The 20,861-nt window shown below is 40.1% G+C and overlaps 1 protein-coding gene across 7 annotated transcripts in view; it reads left to right on the top strand.

Moving 5' to 3' along the window:
- Positions 1-18,271, top strand: part of LOC137162279 (ubiquitin-conjugating enzyme E2 E2) — a 289,927-nt gene extending 271,656 nt beyond the window's left edge. For all 7 annotated transcript variants that reach the window (XM_067561933.1, XM_067561936.1, XM_067561935.1 and 4 more), the window contains one exon: positions 16,146-18,271. In XM_067561933.1, coding sequence (XP_067418034.1) covers positions 16,146-16,243 — 98 coding nt within the window. In that variant the 3' untranslated portion in view covers positions 16,244-18,271. The remainder of the gene's footprint in view (positions 1-16,145) is intronic.
- Positions 18,272-20,861: the final 2,590 nt, after the last annotated feature.

Below are 20,861 nucleotides of genomic sequence, written 5' to 3'. Positions count from 1 at the left end.
GAGGTGGATCTATTATTGCCCTGTCCAGTTCTAAATGAAAGCAGCTGGTTTTGATTATTTTGAGACTTGAGGCATATGAGGCAAATTATTTCTTCAGTTTTTTTCTTTCCAAGTTGGTCCCTCAGATTAAACTGCAGGTTTTTCTCAGCTCGTCGACATGCTTCTCGTTGGTTCTTATAATAGGTTCAAATTTTGGCTGATGTTCCGCCTAGCACTCCTGACCTGGCACCTGCAAGGGGAGGACAGGGCTGAGGTTGGCCATGCTGGTCCAATGACTCTTCCCCCACAAAGAGACCATTCTGAAGCCTTCCATGAGGGGAACAGAGTGGGGTTCCTGAGCAGAGCCTAAAGGATAATAAGTGGACATCCTGTACGTAGTACTACCCTCTGCATACAAACTCCTTCCCCACACAAATTGTGTGTGCTGCAAGGGAAGAATTGTGAATGGGCTATGACAAGACAGAAAACAGGTGCTCTTTAAAGCTGATGCAGTGTATATTTGTGCTCTTTAAGCTTAATAACAAGAAAATACTTCCTGATAGTAAGTTCTGTTAGACTTCAGAAAGTTTTCCAAGCGGTATAGTGGAAACCCTATCACTTGGGCCTTTGAATAGTTGACTAGATAAAGTGGCATAGGACTGGAAAAATATACTTTAGGGAACAATACTGTACTGTAATAACCTGCTGGGTCTTTTCCATCTCTAACTTCTGTGATTCTATTATATCTCTCCTCTTTCAGTGTCCTAGAAACCGTCTGAAGCGGGTTATATTGTAGATTTGCCCTTGGCTTCAACATATTAATGAAAAAGATGTCCCTCAAAGAGAATTACATCCCATAAGTGATGCAGGAATCACTGGTGAAATTTTATATCCTGTGTTATGCAGGTGGTCAGACTAGATCATCCTAATGGACCCATCTGGCCTTAAAAACCTATGAATGTGTGAAAACAGAGGCTCTACCAATTGCTGTGTAATTGGAAGAATTTCTTTGGAAAGAAAATGAGCTAGCAGGAAGACACCTGCTCTGACTCTCCCTCTCTCCATGAGATCTTAACAGTCAAGGTTCCATGTGAAAGATAAGAGGGCCAAATCTGGAATGACTTCATGAAAGTTAATTGAATTACTCCTCATTTACATCACCGTAACTGAGGTCAGAATTTGTCCTCAAAAATAGAAAATGCACCTTATCTTTTGCCCTTTGGCAATGAAAGTAAAAGATGGGACTCTTGTGTGGAAATGACAGCCTGTAACCAGAAATGAAGTTCTGTCACTCTGAGCACCTTAAATTCAGTTCTTATCCATGGTCCTTACGTGTTTCTGGGGCATTAATTGGACCTGCATACAAACTTTATCAGAGAGGATTCCTTAATCTCTGCCATTTTGACCAAGCATCCCAAGTAGTGTAGGCTGCAGGCACTCTTCTTTGGGTATTGTTCTTATAGGGTGTGATTGTAGGCCATATAGACATACCCAAATTTACTTTAATCTAGCTAATTTGGCTACCAGGTCAACTAAGCTCAGTCTTCAGCACAGCCACTTGAATAGTTACCCAGGGTTCTGGATGGGTTTGTACAGCCTGCACTGAATCCGTGCCACCACAACTTCACTGCTCCAGTACCCCAATTAGCTAGTTCAAAACTTGCTCAGGTATGTCTACATCAGCCGCATGATTGCTCTGAAGATATACTCTTGAAGGTTGTTTTACCTCTCTAAATGGTCTGCATGAAATCCTAAACAGTCTTGGACTCAAGTAGTCTAATTAAAAAAAACAGATTTAGAGAGACAAGATGGGTGAGGAAATGTTTTTTATTGGACCAACTTCTGTTGGTGAGAGAGACGTGCTTTTGAGACACAAGAGCTCTTCTTCAGGTTTGGGAAATGTACCCCCAGTGTCAAAGCAAAATGCAAGGTGGACCACATTGTTTTGCATAATTAGCTAGCACATGTTGAAAGGGATCACTCACCTTGCATTTTGCTGTGACGCTGAGAGTACCTTTCCCAGACCTGAAGAACAGCTCTTTGTGTCTCAAAAGCTTGTCTCTCACCAACAGAAGTTGGTCCAACAGAAAATATTACCTCACCCATTTTATCTCTTTAATATTCTGAGACTGACACAACTGCAGCTACATTGCATAAAACAAGCTTTTGTAGGACTAGAAGGAGAAAAATCAGATTAAACCAAAATAAATGGTATGCATAACATATGTAGTTTTATTCTTGGCAAATGTGAAGGAAGATATTTATTCCCTTGATTAGATGCAATAACGAAAGAGTCTTGCATTTCTAGAGTGCACATTCTCTTTCCCCCTAGCTTTCCTTTTCTTCTTTCAGCACTGGTGACAGAATGTCAAGGACACAATTTACGATATCTTGGATAGGTAGCCTCCTACCCCCTTTCTCATATATAAATATCTTGTCATCCCAATAAGCCTAGTTTACCAAATATAGAATTAGATACGTTTTGCATACTTTGTCTCTTCTTCCATTTTTCTTACAATTTTCACTGTAGAACTACCTTCTTGTACAGCTCCACATACCAGTGGTTTAAATGATAGTACCACAAGTGTAGACAGGACATTGATGTTTTTGCTGCCATATCTTCTAGACCTCCTGCCATACCTTCTAAATCCCATGATCCTGGGATTTTGAAAATGTTAGTCTATGCACAACAATATTAGGCATCTCTCACAAAGATGCTTATAGATCATTTATTCTCTAAAATGTCCATTGTGTGCTTCCTCAATCAATTCAAGGTTACATTTCTATCTTTGGAAAAACTGTTTTTCCTGCACAATATGAAGTTATGCAAAAGGTGTATACACACAATAGTTGCCTCATGTTAGCCTATTTTTTAAATTTTATTTTCAAATAAATCTCTCTTCTCCCTCCAGTAGCTGCCTGCCCTTTAGTCTCTCTTTAGTGCCATGTTTTTGCATACTACTAGTCTTGGCTGAAGATTGTCAGCTTGAACTCAGATCTACCCGTTTTTTAAAGACACTGATAATATATCATTTCTGTGATTCATTCCCAACTTGAATTCTACTCTGTATCAAATGTGAATCATGGACAGACTAAAACTAATCTGTCATACAACCATATTTTCAGCTGCCAGATTTTATGGTCAAGCACCAATCAGATTTATAGGAGAAAGATTCTGAAATCCCCTCTTTTCTTCTCCACGAGAAGCGAGTGAATTTCATCAGGAAAACTACTTGGGGAAGTATGGAGGTAGCCAGGCATAAAACAAATAACTAGTAATGTATGTGACCTGACAGCAAGAATAGCCACAACATCTGTATCAAGTGACTGGGCATAATGTGAGGCACTTGATGCTTGTCTGTTACTGTTCACCCCTGGCATTTGAACCGGAGTGATCATTTTTCAAGGAGTACTTTCTCACTTAATTCTCCACCATGAAATATTGTTCAGGATATTATATGGAGGATCATTTCCAAGATATTCTGTCTGTATCTGAAAATGATGGCACTGAACTTGTGCCAAGAGATGATTTAACTGAAGAGAATGCTCAGTGGTGATGGTAGAGGGGGATGTGAATAGGCAAAAGTTCTTTTTAATAAAAGGAAAAATCCCTAGCTCTCCATCCCCATGATAAATCAAAGAGATAAGCATTCTCAAAACCCACAGTCCGTAACCTATGTATTTAGAGATACATACCAGTCACACGATGAATCTGAGATTTTATGATTAGGTCATACATTTCTGGATCAGAATGCTGCCATTTCTGCTGTTCTCAACTTAAATTTTCTTCTCATTAAGGCAAATTCAGACTGCTGTAGCCTGTTGTCTGGAGTGATCTGAGCCTCAGAGCTTGAGTTTGACAGGCTTCAAGTGTGGTGTAAGAAGTATCTGTCCAAGAAAGCTTTTGATTGTCCTCTGCACTGTTTTTAGCAACAGGAATAGGCATGATTGTCTTGTTGAGTTCATTAGAAATACTGATATTTTGCTAATAAATTGGTGGTTCTAATTGATCTGAGGCATCCAGATATCAAGGCATTGGGTATTATTCTAGAACCTTAAATTGTCCCAGCATAATTACACTCCCAACGAAGGATGGGTCTTCAAGAGATCTCAGTACCCAGAGTACACACTCCCGTGTTGGTCCAGGAGTATAAATCCCAGCTAACTACCAGCCAACAACTAGAATCTATAAGAGCCCTGCAATACAGTGCTGAATCAAAGCCAGTGTTGGTGCTAGACATAAGCAGACCAAGTAATTGCTTAGGGCCCTGAGCAGCTCAAAGGGGCCCCTATTTGTTTTTTTAATATGTGTTGTGGGGAGTGGGCCAGGCCAGAAATATTCCTGCTTAGGGCCCCCTGTGGGCTAGCACTGCCTCTGGTCAAAGCCTTACTTTCTTGAAACAAGAACTATTTAGCCTTGGCAGAACACTCAGAAAGCCTAGGCAGCAGTTTTCTTTAAGAACCATATTCATAACGTTGGGCCTGATAATACACCTTATTTCTAAAATATCTTCATATGAGGCAGCCTCGTATCTCACCAGTCTGTGGCTTTGGGCAACATGCATCCAGGTTACTTGACAGCAAGTCTAGAGAAAAGAATGAATTTCCACTTCCTCACATTCAGATTGTTTGAACGACAGATGTGTTCAAATTGGGCTGCAGAGCTCACTTATTTTCACACACAGTGAACTTACCCGTCCAGTAGATCAGTTTGTACATCAGCATCATGTCACATATGCCTGAATATATATCCTTTAGTATCTAGCTGGCCGCTGTTTCAACCTTTATATGAACCGTAGAAAGCAGATCAATTTCTGCCCGATCTGTAGCACTCAAGTTTTAATGCATTGAAAGCCTTCTTTAAAAGAAAGCTTGCTATATCATGAGGATATCACTGTAATACCTACAATGATCTATCTATGGTACTTATGTGGCCTCCATTACCATGGTATCTGAGCAACCTACAATGTTTAATGTACTCGTCCTCACCATACCTACGTGAGTTAGGGAGCTATTATCCCTATTTTACAGATGGGGAGCTGAGAAACAAAGGCTAAATGATTTGCCCAGGCTCCTGCAGGAAGTCTGTGGCAGAACAGGGAATTGAACCCTTGTCTCCAGCTAGTAACCTAACCACCAGATTATCTCTGTGATGATAAACTCATCCTGGGCTGTTTGTCTTACAAACGCGAATTTCTCACAGGCAAAGTTCTTGGCAGGTTAGTGTTAGTCATTTATCATACACTCTTCAAGCTCTGGCTTCTGATACACCCTTCACTTATACTGTAAGGATAAAGCCAAAGGTTGCTGTCTTACTTATTTTTCATTATTATTCTTTGGGGGCAATGTCCCTTGAACGTCATATTATTGCCACTTTATCAAATCGATATCAACAATGGTAGTCAGCCTTCAGTTGGTTCTATCTAATGAGATACATGTGCACTAAGGTAACCACATCAACCACACTTGATATTTTAACAAAGCATTGATGCCTAAATACATTACCATTCTGTTGCAACAAGAATTTAAATTTGGCCAGGCTAATCTGTCAGGTTAATTCTCCCCACCTCTTTTCAGATAGGAAGGACCTATTTCAACTGTAAATTATGATAGTGTAAATCCAGAATAACTCCATTGACTTCAGGGGAATTACTCTGGTTTTACACAAATATAATTTACATAGGTGCTTCACGTATTATCTTTTCTGTTTCAACTGCCAGGCAGTTAATATTCAAAAATATTCTGTTATCTTGGTACTGTATTTGTATATTCACATTTGTATTTTAAAAGAGAGCTTGTTCTTAATGTATCCTGTTTTAGTAAACATTGAACAATTTTCTAGAATTTGTTATTGTTTTTCATACAGAAATAGCTATTTGTTTATTTTTACCACATAATTTATTTGTTCTAACTTCCACTTCCCTTATAAAATATTAATTAATTTGATAGAGGCGTCCTTCTGCTCTACATTCTCCCAAGAGTTAGGTCCAATAGATGGACAGATATATTTGTAAAGAAGTTACTCTGCTTGTAAGCTAATTTAGATCTCATGAAAATGAAAAAACTAATTGCACTTCATACTGTAGCACGGGCACCAGTGTATAAATTTCATCACACTTCTGCTACTGCACTTCATCCTGCCCTTCATCACCTCTGCTATTCCAGTCCTGAGCATCTGTTGATCAGATGCCCACCTCTATAGTCTTATTGTAGCACAGATTAGTGCTACATTAAACTCATTTTCACTTGTACCCTATCTGTAACACAGATTTCCAAAGGTAAAAGGTTAGTGCCATAACTCAGTGTGCCACCTCCAAGGAATTGCTCACATATACATAATTAATAATGGTAGTAGGAGAGATCCATATTGATTGTCCAGTCTCCCCACAAAGGTTGGGAAATGCCGCTACTGTATGTTTACTGGAGGATCTCATATACGATGATATACTTCATATACACCTCATTGTCCATGCCAAGGTACCTGGTAGCCTTGACTTGTGCTTCTAGAAATCTAAGTTTAAAACAGGTGACATGTGGTGCACACTGGAAATCCTGAGTTCAGAGTCATACTGTCAATATTTCCCATCAGAGAACAACAATTCATTTGTTTTCTCTTAACCCCTTGTTCACAGACTACTAAGATGTCCTAACAGATATATAGTGCAGGAAGTCCCAAAGGTCAAGAACTGCAAAAGTACTTGGGCACCTAAGTCCCAGTTTTAGGGTCCACTGTGATCTGCAAAATTCCTCCTTGGCTACCGCTTACTTAGAGCCTAAATTTTCACTGTAAAAGTTCCTTAGGCACCTAAGTTTCTCTCTCTGGACAAGGGCACTATTGCCTTACTCTAGGCATACAGGTGCCTATCTCCCACCCATGCCGCAAAGTGATCCAAGAACCAGGAGAAGATAAGTACTTCTCTGTGTCACTTTTCTGCGGGCCTGCTCTGGTAGGTGTACTCAGAGGCCACCGACAGGCCACCCATTCAAAATCTTGCCAAATGAGGAGGTGATGGCACCTGCCTTTAACTTTTTGTCCAGTGGTTAGCACTCTCGTGGGAGATCCAGGTTCCATTCCCCCTCTGCCTGAGCAGGAGAAAGGATTTGAACAGTGCTATCCTACTTCTCAGGAGTATGCTCCTAACCCTGAGCTCTGGGGTATTCTAATGTGGGAGACCCCCGATCTTCCCCATTCATTATTTATCCAGAGGTCACCACCTTCACAGAGTCATTGGAACAGGGGGATTGGACCTTGGGCCTCCCAGGTGAGTGCTCTAACCACCAACCTATGGTGTCATTCTCTCTCTGTCCTTTGTGGGGAATGTGGCTAAAAGTTTAAGGTGGACACCACCTCCTCCCCATCTGGCTGTTTGTGTGGAGTGAGGCAGCCTGACTCCCAGAAAGGGGTTCCCATTCATGGAGCGTTAGCAGCAATAGGTGCCTTCCTGCAGGCCAGAATTAGGCACCTATCTCTGTAAGAGGGATGGGACTTAATACATACCCCCTCTCAATGGCATCTTCTATTGGCTGGTTTAAGTGGCTCCCTGTCCAGCATGCTGTGTGTTGTGGTTTGCATTTTTAGGCACCTATCTCTCCCCATTCATTGTATAGTACAGGGAGCATAGGCATCTAATTCAGGCTTTGGAAATCACAGCGTTGTTCCTGTAATTTTCTAGGAACCTAAAAGTTATGTGTTGTGACACTGATCATCGCAACGCCAAGTGCCTTTGTGTTTCCTTTTTGCTGTTTTTTCCTATTATAATACAAACCTTGATGCACTAAGAAACACACAGAGTTTAATTAAAGAACCACACTGTGCATTTTTTAAAAATAAGCTTAGGGACACTTATATATTTTTGGTGTGTGTTAAACTATCAGCTTTACTTCATCAGCTCTTAAGTGAGCTGGTATTCCAGTGAATGATTCCCATTTGCAGTTTCCTTTTTAATCATGTTGAATCTTAAGAAATCATGGTTTTTTGGTAAGACTTTTGGGAGCAGTTTTTCAAAGGTAGATACAATATGAACATGCATAAATGCTGAAGTTTGGGTGTAACCTCCTTTGGAAAATTGGACCTTCCTGCAAATCAATATGGGAATATATACGATCCTGTACAGATATTTGCATTAATATTACCAAACAAAATACAGCTGTTGATAGAGTTACTTTTATTTATTAGCCACTGACACTAGTCACCTGTATACTGTCTAATCACTATATAGGAAGAATGATTTAACAATGTAGCCATCCTACTTAGGACCTTTACTGTGCCTAAAGGAGATTAAAGCAAAGATCCTCAACTTTTTCATAATATGGACCACATCCAAAGAGATACTGTCTTGTGGATCATTCCCACCCAGGATCATTAAGGCTAGCTCCTTTCCTGTTCACAACTGCAAGACATCCCTATGGCAACTACAGCAGTTGCTTACATATGCAGCAGTAGCACAGGGAATAGTTGGAAAAACAGTAAGGACCATGTGACCATACCTTCTCCACAGGCCCCAGCGAGTATTCTGTGGATCTCTAGTGGTCCATGGGCCACAGGTTGGTAATTGTTAAGTTACAAATCATATACATATTTTTACAATGGTCCTTATCTGTAACTAATGTCCAAATATTTTAAAAACTAATTTACTTTATATATGTCTTCTATTTACGTTTTTTGGCATTTCACTCAACCTGGACAATGAAAACAGACTAGTCAAGTTTTACTTTCCCTCTAGTAACTCTTCTGCACTAGAAGGTCTATAGATCCTATACAGTGGGTTTTCAGCTTGTATCTTAAGAAGCAGAAGAGTTCATAGTTCAGGAGGCAGAGGCAAACCTTTCAGTAAGCAGTGGAAACCTTTCAGTAAGGAAAACTCCCCTAAAACTGTCAGTTTTGTTTTGTCTTGTCTCTTCAGCTGCAGGGGCTGGCTTTTCCATATCCTAAATAATAAACAGAACTAATCATTTTTTAAAAGATAGTTTTATTGTTACTGTTCAACTGATTGTATTCTGAGATTTCACAGGGCTGTGTTATTTAGCCTCAGTAAACTTTTTGGAACCCCTTTTCTGATACTCTAGTAACTGGCTGCATAAGATATTTTCCCCACTGAAATTTTAAATATAATGAAAATATTAAGTTTTTGTAAAAAGTTATTTTATATACACCAAAAATATATTTTAAGCCTAAATTAGTTTTCTTGTAACCACTTGGACAACAGCAATTGGGATTTCATTGCACATCATGTGGCTGATGGAGGAGGCATACTGTCTCCATTTTTTCTTATTTCTTTTGAGTATGTTCGCTGTGTTCTTAAAACAGCACTTAAAAAGCCCAGGAGATGAATTCCGCCCTGAAATTGCTGTTTGCTGACATAAAAATAGCTGCAAAAATACAATCAGAGAAAAATATAGCATAGTAATAAATTTCATTTATTTTGGGGAAATGAAGTTTTAAGGGAGAATTATAGTCTGTCTTCTGAATGATAAAGCAGTATCACTAAAGCAGTATCACTAGCATTAAACAAAGCTTAAATTTTGTAATGACCAAACCTGGACTCATTCAAGGCCTCAATAGCATGAGCTCCTTTGAAAAGGAAATCAGACTAGAATTGGGCTATAAATGTGATTAGCCACACTGCAGACATGAGGCACACATTTTCTTCCTTCTGAAATCATGTTCGGCGTGCTGCAAAAGAACATGGCAAGTCATTGTAGGTCAGCCCGTCAAGCCATGCTAAGCTGTGCAGAAACTGACTAGCACAGCAGCTAAAACTAAAGGTGCAGTGAAATGCATCATAATGCAACATGAGTATTACATAATCCTTCCCCACATTTGGAAAGATATCAGTCAGAGGTCTATTGCTAATGGACAAAGAGACTCTTTAGTTCCGTTGGTTGCCACTGTCCATCATGAACGACGTCATGGAATTTTACTCTTTGCCGTGTGATCTGAGCAGGGGCTGAATCAGAATTTTCCTAAGGGGAATGGAGGGCGCCCAGATTAACTACCAAGTAGCACAGGACTGGAAGCGGAAGAGGAGGCAGCATTCAAAGATGGCAGTCTGGGGTTCTGAGAAGCAGGGAGCCAGGTGAAACAGAGACTGGCCAGGTTCTGTCCCCTTCACCTTTCTCCTCCACCAAAGAGACCAGTACTGGCCCAGACCTCTCCTCCCAGGTAACGTCTATGGCCCAGGGGAGGAGCCTGCTCCCCTGCCCCCACCCTGTTGCTCCCCAGGTTTTGAGTTGCACGAAATTCAGCTGCAGTTACATTGTTCTCTTTAAATTCTACAAAGTCTTGCATTTTGTCCAAAACAGTATATTTCAATTGTGTTACATGATCGCAGGCTTAACTGAGGTGCAGAAGACTCCTGTTGTCCACTGATTTTGCAACAGGAGGATATATTGGTCTGTTTATTTTTACCATAAGATGATGCTATTGCATGGAATCCGTCTAGTACCATAAAGCATGATGCTCGTCTCTTTTCTCCGACTTTATTTTGAACTACTTCAGTCCTGGTATTGAATAATAAGGTTTACTTCAGCATGGCGAGTGCACCAGACAATTGATTTTTAAATCTGTGAGTTGGGGATTTCATGGAATAATTATCAGGTTGCTAGGGCCAAAGTCTGAAGTCACTGGAGTTGCACCACCTTCTTCTGCTAGCTGATAATATGTGTCCTAGTCTCTAACATCTTGTGTCCTGGTGAAATCCTGAGTTAGGCATAGTGTGGTTTCACTGAAATTGTAATTTATGTTCATCACAAACCCACCGCATAATTTAGCACAATGGTAATCTCTGCTTGAGTGTCTTGTTACTGCAAAGGCAGGGATGTTACAGGTCAGGATTACTCTGCATTATCTGAGCTATCTGGGGAAGCTGTACATGCCGTCTTAAACCAACGCTTACTTTCACACACACAAAGGACCCAATACTGCAAATACCTATGCACAGGAGTAACCATATCCTCCTCGGTAGTCCTTTGAGATAGGGTCTGTATCAGTGTTTGCAGATTCAGGCTCCTCCTTCTCAACTCATTATAAACAGTAAGCTGTTCTATAGTTGCACTTCACTCTACTTTGTATTTAAAGCTATATTTTGGCTTGGTTAGATCTTTTATGTGATATTTTTTGTAAATAATAATTCTTTGTTCTGATTTTGCCTCAGCTTCTCTTGTGTTTGAAGTGTAGTTTAATTTTGTTATTATTTACTGTGTTTTTCCTTTGAATGTATTTCATGAGTTCTCCTGATCATGCCAAAAAAGTGCATTACTTGTACATTTTGATCAACTATTTTTCTTTGTTTGGACACACTCCCACTTGATTTCTAAAATGAACTGTGGTGTAACTAAAGAATTACACCACCACTAAAAAAAAGCAATTTCTTGTATAAACAAATTTCTACTGTTGGAAATAAAACCAGATATTTACAGATGGAAAATGAAAATCAGTTTTACAGTGATGTGAAAAGGAAATGTGGGGGAAAGTACATGGTCATTATGGAACATGGGGTTAAATATTATTTTTATCCTTTAATTTGCCTGAATAATGCCATTTTAGAACCAGACTGTGGTCAGCCCCTTATGTGCAAGCCAGGGAGAAGGAATATTCCCCCCGCCCCATTTGTATTACTGTACTACCCAGACATCCCAGCCAAGACCAGGGCCCCATTGTGCTAGGGGCTGTATGAATATAGTAAGAAACAGTCGTAGGCCTGCCCCAAACATTTACAATCTAAATAAAAAAGACAGACAAAAGTTGGGGGTGGAAGCACAGACTGGTGAAGCGACTTGCCCAAGGTCACAGCAGACCAATAGCAAAGCCAGAAATAAAATCCAAATCTTCTAGCCTCAATCTAGTGCTGTATCCACTGCCTCCGCACTCCTATTCTTGAACTTCCTGCTTGGGGTCAGGCACTAGTAGCATCCTTGTACTCAGGAAGCAAAAGATTCCCTTAGGGCTAGTGCTGCTACATTCTCTAGGGACCGTATCTAAAGTATTTGACTTAAATAGGAGTATTTCCATTAACTTCCGTGGGCTCTGGATGAGTCCCTAAGGGGGAAAAGAAGGAGGTGGAGTTAGTCAACAAAAGGGAGTTGCACCCTCTTTGAGGGAGACACAGTAACTATCTTCTCTGGGAGCTTTTAAGCACATTATGTTATTCTGTATTACCATAGCACCTAGGAGCCCCAGTTGTGGACCAGGACCATGTTGTGCTTCATGCTGTATAGACACAAAACAAAGACAGTTTCTACCCAAAAGACCTTACAATCTAGGTGTAAGACAAGAGGCAAGATGGATACAGACAGACGGGGAAGTACAAGGAAACAATGAAACACTATCCTTCCACATCACCCCTAACAGGACATGTGGCAATAGATCATTTAATCCTTACAGATGTGTAGGGCAGCTGTAGATCATTAACATAGTGCCATCACAGACACAAACAAGAATTTAAACTTTTTAAAATAGCGATGATAAAATAACGGAAGTTTAAGACGATGAGGCTCTCTTGAGGGAAATCAATGGGACTACTCCCATGCCTACGTGCTTTGCTGGACTGGGGACAGAGGGATCACCACCTTGCAGGACTGAGCCTTAAAAATGCCACAATGTTTTCAAGAGACAAGGTGGGTGAGATGATATCTTCTATTGGACCAATTTCTCTTGGTGGGAGAGATAAGCTTTCGACCCCACAGAGCTCTTCTTCTGATCTGGAAAAGAAGAAGAAGAAGAGCTCTATGCGGCTCGAAAGCTTGTCTCTCTCATCAACAGAAGTTGGTCCAATAAAAGATATCACCTCATCCACCTTATCTCTCTGATATCCTGGGACTGACACAACTACAACTACACTGCATATGCCAATGTTTTCAATTCAGGCAGCACAGCAGTGCCTCCTTTACACAGGGAGTAAATAATTGCAGAACTTGGCAAAATCTGCATGTGTAATTGTAGTCCTGCCTCTTACCCCTAGACTGCCTCCTCTGGTGTCTAAGTGTGGCGTTGCAGAGGTTCTCTCACTTTAGCCTCATCTTTACGTGTCCTGGTGTCACGACAGTCTGACAGTGTACATGGCCTAATGCCCCAGCCAGGTCACTGCTCAATGCATTCCCCTTCCAGGTGTCAACCGAGAACAGGAAACACAAAATCTAAAGGCCTTCAAGCCCATCTCCATCTGGCCCCTGCCACTCTGGGATTCCTTTATTCTCAACACCCATATTTCTCCTCTCGGTCAGGGGGAGTAGTAGGGAAACCCAGGCCCATCCTCTCCTCCGGTTTTCAGCCCAAGGACCCTGTTTAGGCACCTAGGGACCATTCCTCTAATCCCACCACCATTTTCCTGGGATGCTCGTATCTTTACCTCACTCATCAGCATCTTCACGAGATCTGCGGACTCTGCTGCCTCCACCTTGACTTTGTGGTTCTTCTCCACAGCAGTTGGATTGTATTGCTAGAAGTTTTCTCTACCTCTTTCCTTAAAGCAATCAGCATCTCTCTCCTTTAAACAGGAGTTCTCCCTCAGCCCTCTTCCTGGGACTGGGGTTGTATCCTAGGCCCCTTGCCTTAGAGTAACCAGTATTTCCCTCCTTCGAGGAGTTCCCCCCTCAGCCTTCTCCCTGGGGCTGGGGTCGGGGTCATATCTTAGGATTCTTTGCCTTAGGTTAGTCATCTTCCCCTCCCTCAAGCAGGAGCTCTCCTCACCCTCTTTCTGAAGCTGGATCTTGTGTCACAGGCCTCTTCCCCAGCTGCAAGGCTTTTTTCACCAGCTTCCTTTGCCTGAACATTTTCTCCAATGCGTCTTCCAATCTGGGGAGTTCAGCAGACTACCCGTCTCCTGTCAGTGCCTATCTGGTGTTGAGGGAGGAGGCAGCATTTATACTGGTCCCTTTCTTGCACCTCCTTCTCAGTTGATGGGGTGAGAGGGGAGCCTTGCCCAGCCCTCTCTGCAAGAAGCACCATCTGTTCCCAGGACCCTGAAATCTCTTTCTCTATTGGACCCTTCCAAATCCTTAACAGCCCAGGCCAGGTGGCAGGATGGGCTAACCACTAGGTTCTACTGCCCTCCATGGCAGCCTACCCTCTCACAATAATGTTATAACTTCTGATGATAAGACAGCTCCAGTGAAGGATAAATATGTGATGCAATGGTGAGAGTTAAGACACTCAGCTCACATTTTCTTGCTACTATTGACGTGTGCAGTCCTCAATTTATTTTAACATAGTTATTTGTATTTCATTTCCCAGTATTTCTGGTTTTATTGGTATTCATTCATTTCATAACTGATTTGGTGTCTGATTAAAATACAGGTTTACTTATTTGAAGAAGACACTTCATATACCAAGAGCCGTTAGTTCAATTCATACTTCATAGCATCTCAAAGTTATTTCATTGTGTACACTAAGGGTATCACTTCACACCACTGAAATCAATAGGATGTTGTTATAAACTTCCATGGGAGCAGGGTCGATGGGCTTTTTAATGCAGTTGCTATTTTTGTTGTTGTAATTTCCTTCTTGTTACCATACACAATGCTCTTTTTAATTCTGGAATCTCAAGAAAAACCACTTCAGGCCTTGGGTTATGGTGAGTCATTTTTGGCAAGGATGGTTGGAACCAACCAGTGCCACTCCTGGATCAAGTCGAGAGGTCACTGTCAGGTGAAGTCAAGTGTTTGCTGTCAGGCTCTGATCCTGCAAACGTTTATGCACATGTTTAACTTTTCTACCCTCATTTGTTCCACGATGGAAATACTCAGGGTATTAAAGTTAAGCATGCTTATTTTGCAGGATTGGGACCCAAGGAACTGAGCATGCTGCATTCACAATGTTGGCACTCTTTGTTAGTTTGGAGAGAGTGTATCTAGGAATCAAAGACTGCTCAGAGCACTAACCACAGGGTGACAGATATTTTTCATTGTGATTTACAAACACTGGCAATAATCCAATCTAACCATATCTGGCTAAACCAAAATAACTTATTCTTACTTGAACTCTAATCACTCTACATAACAAAAAATTAGAATTCTTCCTGGCTTTTGGTTGTCAGAGTGATAGAGGTTAGAAGTTCTGTGGAAGCACTCTACTCAGATCACCAGCAACGCAACTCACGTTGCCAAATAGCAGCATTTCCAACTGGTTGTAACAAGAGTCATATTTGTTGTTTCTGGAACAGAAATATGGTATACATGCAGTAGGGCCTGTAAAGTGTGAAAGTGTAATAAAGAGACTTACTGCTCCACCAGAAATAGGAAAAGCACATACCATCCCAGAAAAGTAAAAACTTTCAGTAGATTTGCACCTGATTTAAATTGACCAAATGTTATTGCCTGAGAGGCAATATTGGTTATTACAGTCATTCCTAGAGAGGTATGTGTGGACTTGTTTGTGGGGCTTCCCTTTGCCCTCCCAGAGGTTGATTGGCTGGTTTAATGCTTCAAAGAGTCATTTATGGAGCCAGTATAATGTGAGATCTGTTCTTCTTGGGTTATTTCTTTTGGGGGGGAAGGTGAAAATACCACAGGAAGACCTGATCATGCATTATTTTGGCTACATGACAAGTTCCCAGAAGTGCAAAAAGCCCACATAAATCAACCACCAAAGACCAAGACTCTTGGGTTTATCTAATTCCCATGGAAACTGTGTGCATTGCTCTAATTATTGAACCTATTTTTATGCTATTAAAACTAAAAAAATCTATACACTCTTTCATACATTTCCTTCCACCTGGTAATGGGATTGGTGCTCACCTTAAGGGGTTGGTATTTGCAGCATGGATGGGGGAAGGAGAGATGTGCAGGAACTGTAGGTCACAAATAACTTATGATGTGAATTATCTGAATTGTGACATATTCTAGGTAACTGTTGGCTTGAAATAATAATGAAACATTTATTTTAAAAGCTGTGAAGTATAATTTTAAAAAGTGAGCTCTGTTTCAGTCATGTGCCCAACCAATTTATTGATAATCACACAACTAAAACACCCCACGTCCTCTTGATTATTTCTCCCTATATGCAGATCTGCTCTTAAAATGGAAAAACGTACATAAATGCACCTTGTTCTTCAGATTAAGCGTATCAGATCTTAACTGAGCTGGTTTTAACAACATTTTGTTGGACTCCAGCTGTAGCAGACAGTCCTTCAAAGACTGACAAGTGTTTCATGGTTTTGTTTTCTTTTCAGCTGATCCCCTGGTTGGAAGTATTGCCACTCAGTATATGACTAACAGAGCAGAGCATGACAGAATGGCAAGACAGTGGACCAAGAGATATGCTACATAGGAATCTACTATAGAACATGCTGGACCTGTGCAAGCACATTCACTAAGTGCATCAATAGTCCTTCCCTTCCCTTTCTTCTTCTTTTTTATTAAATTTTGAACAATTTTGTGACAAAAGGTTATCCTTCCTTTCTTTTTGTTTTTATTTTTATTTGGTTTTTGTTTTATTTTTGGTTTGTTTGTTTTGGTTTTTTGTTCTGCTAACTTGAAAGTTGCTTCCCTCAAATGTAGACAGGAAATTTTGGTTATCAGTGCAAAGAATGTTGGATCTGTAATAGTATATAGAGCTTTGTCACAAAGCTTTGTATTGATGTGTGGTTTTTTTCCTTTCACGTGGTCTTTGGGAAAACAAACAAATTCAGAATTATATCTCGTTTCTACTTAAATGTAGTGTTTAGGGTTATTTTTTTGTACTGAAGTCTTTAATGGTGGGTGCATGCTACTGGGAACAAGTTTTGTATAAAAGCTCAAAATCAAGAATCACTGTGCATTACTAAGACTGTGTTTATCACTAGCCTTCTGTTTCCCACACAAAAGGCTACTGGGTTGAACAAAATAATATGTATTTTGATTTACTTTAAAAAAAAAAAAAAAAAAGTGCTTGTAAATTTCTTAGGGACCTGCCACTTTTGACTGTGGATCAGTTGATGTACACTTGTATTATGAAAGCACTCAATAAAACACTGTGGCTGATAAATGCACTTTTTGTAAGACAGTGCTTTTGCTTTTTGTAGAGTGTAAATGGTATAGCTCTGCATGCAATGAAACTTGCATAATATCATTGCAAGTTAAACCATTACGTTTAGTCCTGAACTTCTAATCTCTCCTTGACAATAAATTTCTTAACATGTAGAATTTCTCAATAAACTCTAGCTTTAATATAAGTTTCTTTTTTAATATATTAAAAAAAAAAAAAAAAAAAAAGCTACCCTATTACATACTGGTGCCCAGATACCCTGAAACTCCTATATATCTTCTTTTCTACATCCATCTTGTTGTAATAGTTAAAACAGTTGGCTACAAAAATAGCCTCACAATGAAAGTAGATTATGGGTTGATGATTTAGTTCAGCGGGGCTCGTTTTTCCTTTCCCCTGGCTCTTGTAATTGTAAAAGCAACTGTTATTTAAAAAAAATTAAATCAAGGTTTTCAACGGCAAAATTGAGCCCACTGCACCACTCATTCCCAGCACGTTCAATGGCAAGGGTATTTCTATTCAGATTTGACCTTCAGGCTAATTTTAGGTATGCAGCCCTAGAAGGAAAACTTCTACTCAGCTAAGGAAATGTGTGGGTGTTGTGATTTGGAAAATATATACTCTGATGCTGATTCTTAAATGCTCTTTGTGTTACAAAGGCATACTGGAAAATCCCTGTCTCTTATAATTAAACATTACAGATGCTGCATGCAGCACGCTTTCTCTTTCATATAAAATAACTGTTAAAGTCTTTGGAGCTCAGTATCTACATTTATGAGACATTAATATTATCTGAAAATCTGGTAATCTCAGAGTTCATAGCTACATTGCCAAGATGGGGAGTCAGTTGGTAGGGGGAGAAAAGTGGTTTGTATCAAATGTCCTAAATGTTATACATTTAATAAATAGTATAAAACTGTCTATTAACAAGTATTTGTGTGTAGTGGAAAGTATATTATCAGATTTTTTAATTGGAATGTCACTTTTTTTTCTGTCCTGCTTTAATATTTATTGTACATTCATCCACCTTTTGTTAATGTTTTAAAAAAATTCCCTAAATCCATGTACATCTTAAATCAATTATTAGAGAACTTACAAAGCATAATGAAGATGTACTGTACCATGTCAAAGAAATCTAATCTGTCAGAGCCATGGAAATATTTATATACTTATATCTTTATGATAATTTAGCTACTGGTAGGACTAAAGAAGTAATCTCAATCTGTTCTATTTTGTAATATATGTCTGAGACCTTGAAACATTGTAGATTCACCACTGTGTGTGTTTGGCATTTTATCTGTTTAAAATAAATATGTGTGTGGTTTTGAATAACATTAGGCAAAAGCTTCCTAATTTTAAGAGAAGTAGACTGGTCTGCTGGAGTAGTCTGTTACTGTTTGGACTTGCTTGTCTAGAAAATATTCATTATCTGTGGTAGTTTTCTCCACAACTTTTTCTTTTAACTTAACTAAAAAAGGGGAAAAGTTCACGAACAAAAAAATTACATTATCCACTTGACTGCTGCTAATGTTCCAGGTCAATGTAAAGTCCTAGATATATAACAGCTATGTCTTAGTTTTAATGTCACTGAAATCCTGATGACTGGAGAACAGGAAGTGCGGTCAAGTCCCAGGAGGAAAAGGACTAAGAGGAAATAATTATGGAGGTAACACATTGCACTAAGGATATTAATCCACTTCTGCAATGTCTCCAATCCTCTAAACATCCTGCATTGTCTTTCCTGGGGAAGAGTGAAAATCTACTGGTTGCAGTTTGCAAGAGTTTCAGCAAAGCTCACTGGCAGCTTTGATTCACGTGTCTTCACCTCTCCAAAATTTTGTTTGCAGTTCAGGTTCATCCATACCACCCAAAAAAAATCAAACTGAAAGTTTTGTATGAAGCCGTGTGAACCTAAAAAAGTTAGTTTCATTAGAAAGTCAGCAAAACTCACTATTTTTTTCTCTGCTGCTTCTCACCCATGAACATATCAAGGCCATCTCCTTTCAAATCTGTCTTTAAAACTCTCCGCTGCCATGATACCTGAACAATGGTGCTGCTGGGCTGGCACCACTGGTTTTTGTGCAGACCCGTTTTGTCTCACTGTTACCTTGTGTCTGTCCGATGTTCCTATCTGTGTTCTCTTGTTTTAGAATTAGATTATTAGCTCCTTGAGGAAGGAACTGGCTATATTTGTACACTGCCCAGCACGGTGGAGCTCTGCTCTGTGACTGGGGCCGCAACATGCTACCTCAGTAATCATTTTCTCTACAGCCCCACCCCTTGACTTTCGATGGTGGAAGCCAAGTAAACTTCTTTCCTTCTCCTCTCAGTTTTTTAAGGGTGGCTGACTGATAGGCTCCTTCTCCCTTTTTCTAATCCCTCAAAACGTATCTTCTGAGGAACTGGCAGTCATTCCACTATTCTGCAGCAGCAGGACCTGCAAATAAATCCTCCTTGCCCTGCTGTTACTGCTGCTTGATTGCTCTCTGGATTTCAGATGCTAGAGCGTGCACTATAGGAGTAAGAAATCTCTGACATCTAACCAGCCTCCACCTGAAGACAATGGTGGTGGGCAGAGAAGAAGGGTACCATCCTCCTTCATCTCAGAAGGCAGTAGTGTGGTGAAGGGAAGATTCTGGCCAAGCAAAAGCAAAGCACCAAACCAAGAAGAACGAATCTGATTTAGATTTTTAATTTTAGCCAGAAACCTCCCCCGCTTTAGCTGAACTTCAGAAAACCTATTGGCATCTGTGGTGTATTTCAAATTCATAGTGTAACTTAAAACCAGGTGAATTTTGCCAGGATTTAGCATTCTTATGAAATCTTACAGCCAAGTGATACTCTGCTGCTGGTTCTTCAGCTCTTAACTCCAATGTGTACTGCATCTTAATAGAGAGATTGCTTTGCAGACCACCTCCCCCATGTCTATTGGTAGTGGCATAACATCCCCATGGCAACTATGGCAATTGCTGACATTGAAAAGCAATATTAGGAAAATATTTATGTATCTTTTGCGGTTTTTGGTGGGATAAATACCTTGTCCTTTTTTTAAAATAAATTAGTCGCACTGTCTACTTTAGCTCTTAATTTCACTTCCTCCTTACATCTGATCTTTTTCTCTTAGCTGTAAATAAGGAGCAGAGCCGACACCATGGGATCAGCAAGTTCTCCACATCTCACCAGCAAAGTGCGTAGGGTGACCAGATGCCCTGCTTTTATAGGGACAGTCCCTATATTTGGGGCTTTTTCTTATATAAGTGCCTATTACCCCCCATCCCCATCCCGATTCTTCACACTTGGTGTCTGGTCACCCTATAACAGTGCATTGTAGAGCACAGTTTGGAAACCTTCATGCCACACAGTAGCAATTCCGAGGTGCCTTCCTTATGACTGATACATCATTAAAAGTATAGAAAAAATACAGATAGTTTCTTTTTTCAGGAGCATGGCAAATGAGTGTAAAATTACTGTAAAGCACAAAGGTAACGTGCACTTGTTCTAGACATGTCATTTTGTCTTTAAAGGACAAGCTAGATTTTTTGTCATATTAAATCATGCCCATGCTGATTGTATTTTAAAGAATAATTTTGGCTTCTATTAATATTTTTATGAAATACATCTCCCTTCCCCAATCTGTCATTCAAAATCACCATGACACTTTCTAAAATTGTGTAAATATGCATTTGCTCTTGAGCAGTTCCAAAGTTAGATAACTTTTAACAATGGACGTTAGTTAGCAGAATGACTCTAATGGGTGCAAAGAAAATCCTGCCACGGGGTCCCCATCCTGCCGTGAGTTGCATGAGGACAGATGTTTATCCCCATGTAAAACCTTCCTGAAGTTGTTAGAGCTCAGTGTGAGCGCAGAAGTCTGCTTACACACATTTTGTTGTAGGATCAGGGTTGAAATCTGTAATTGGCT

This window comes from Emydura macquarii, unplaced genomic scaffold, assembly GCF_026122565.2.
Source record: "Emydura macquarii macquarii isolate MOO-44397 ecotype Brisbane River unplaced genomic scaffold, CSIRO-AGI_Emac_v2 contig_2422, whole genome shotgun sequence".
Lineage (NCBI taxonomy): Eukaryota > Metazoa > Chordata > Testudines > Chelidae > Emydura > Emydura macquarii.
The sequence above is the reverse complement of the archived record's forward strand: the minus strand, read 5'-3'. Positions and strand labels throughout refer to the sequence as shown.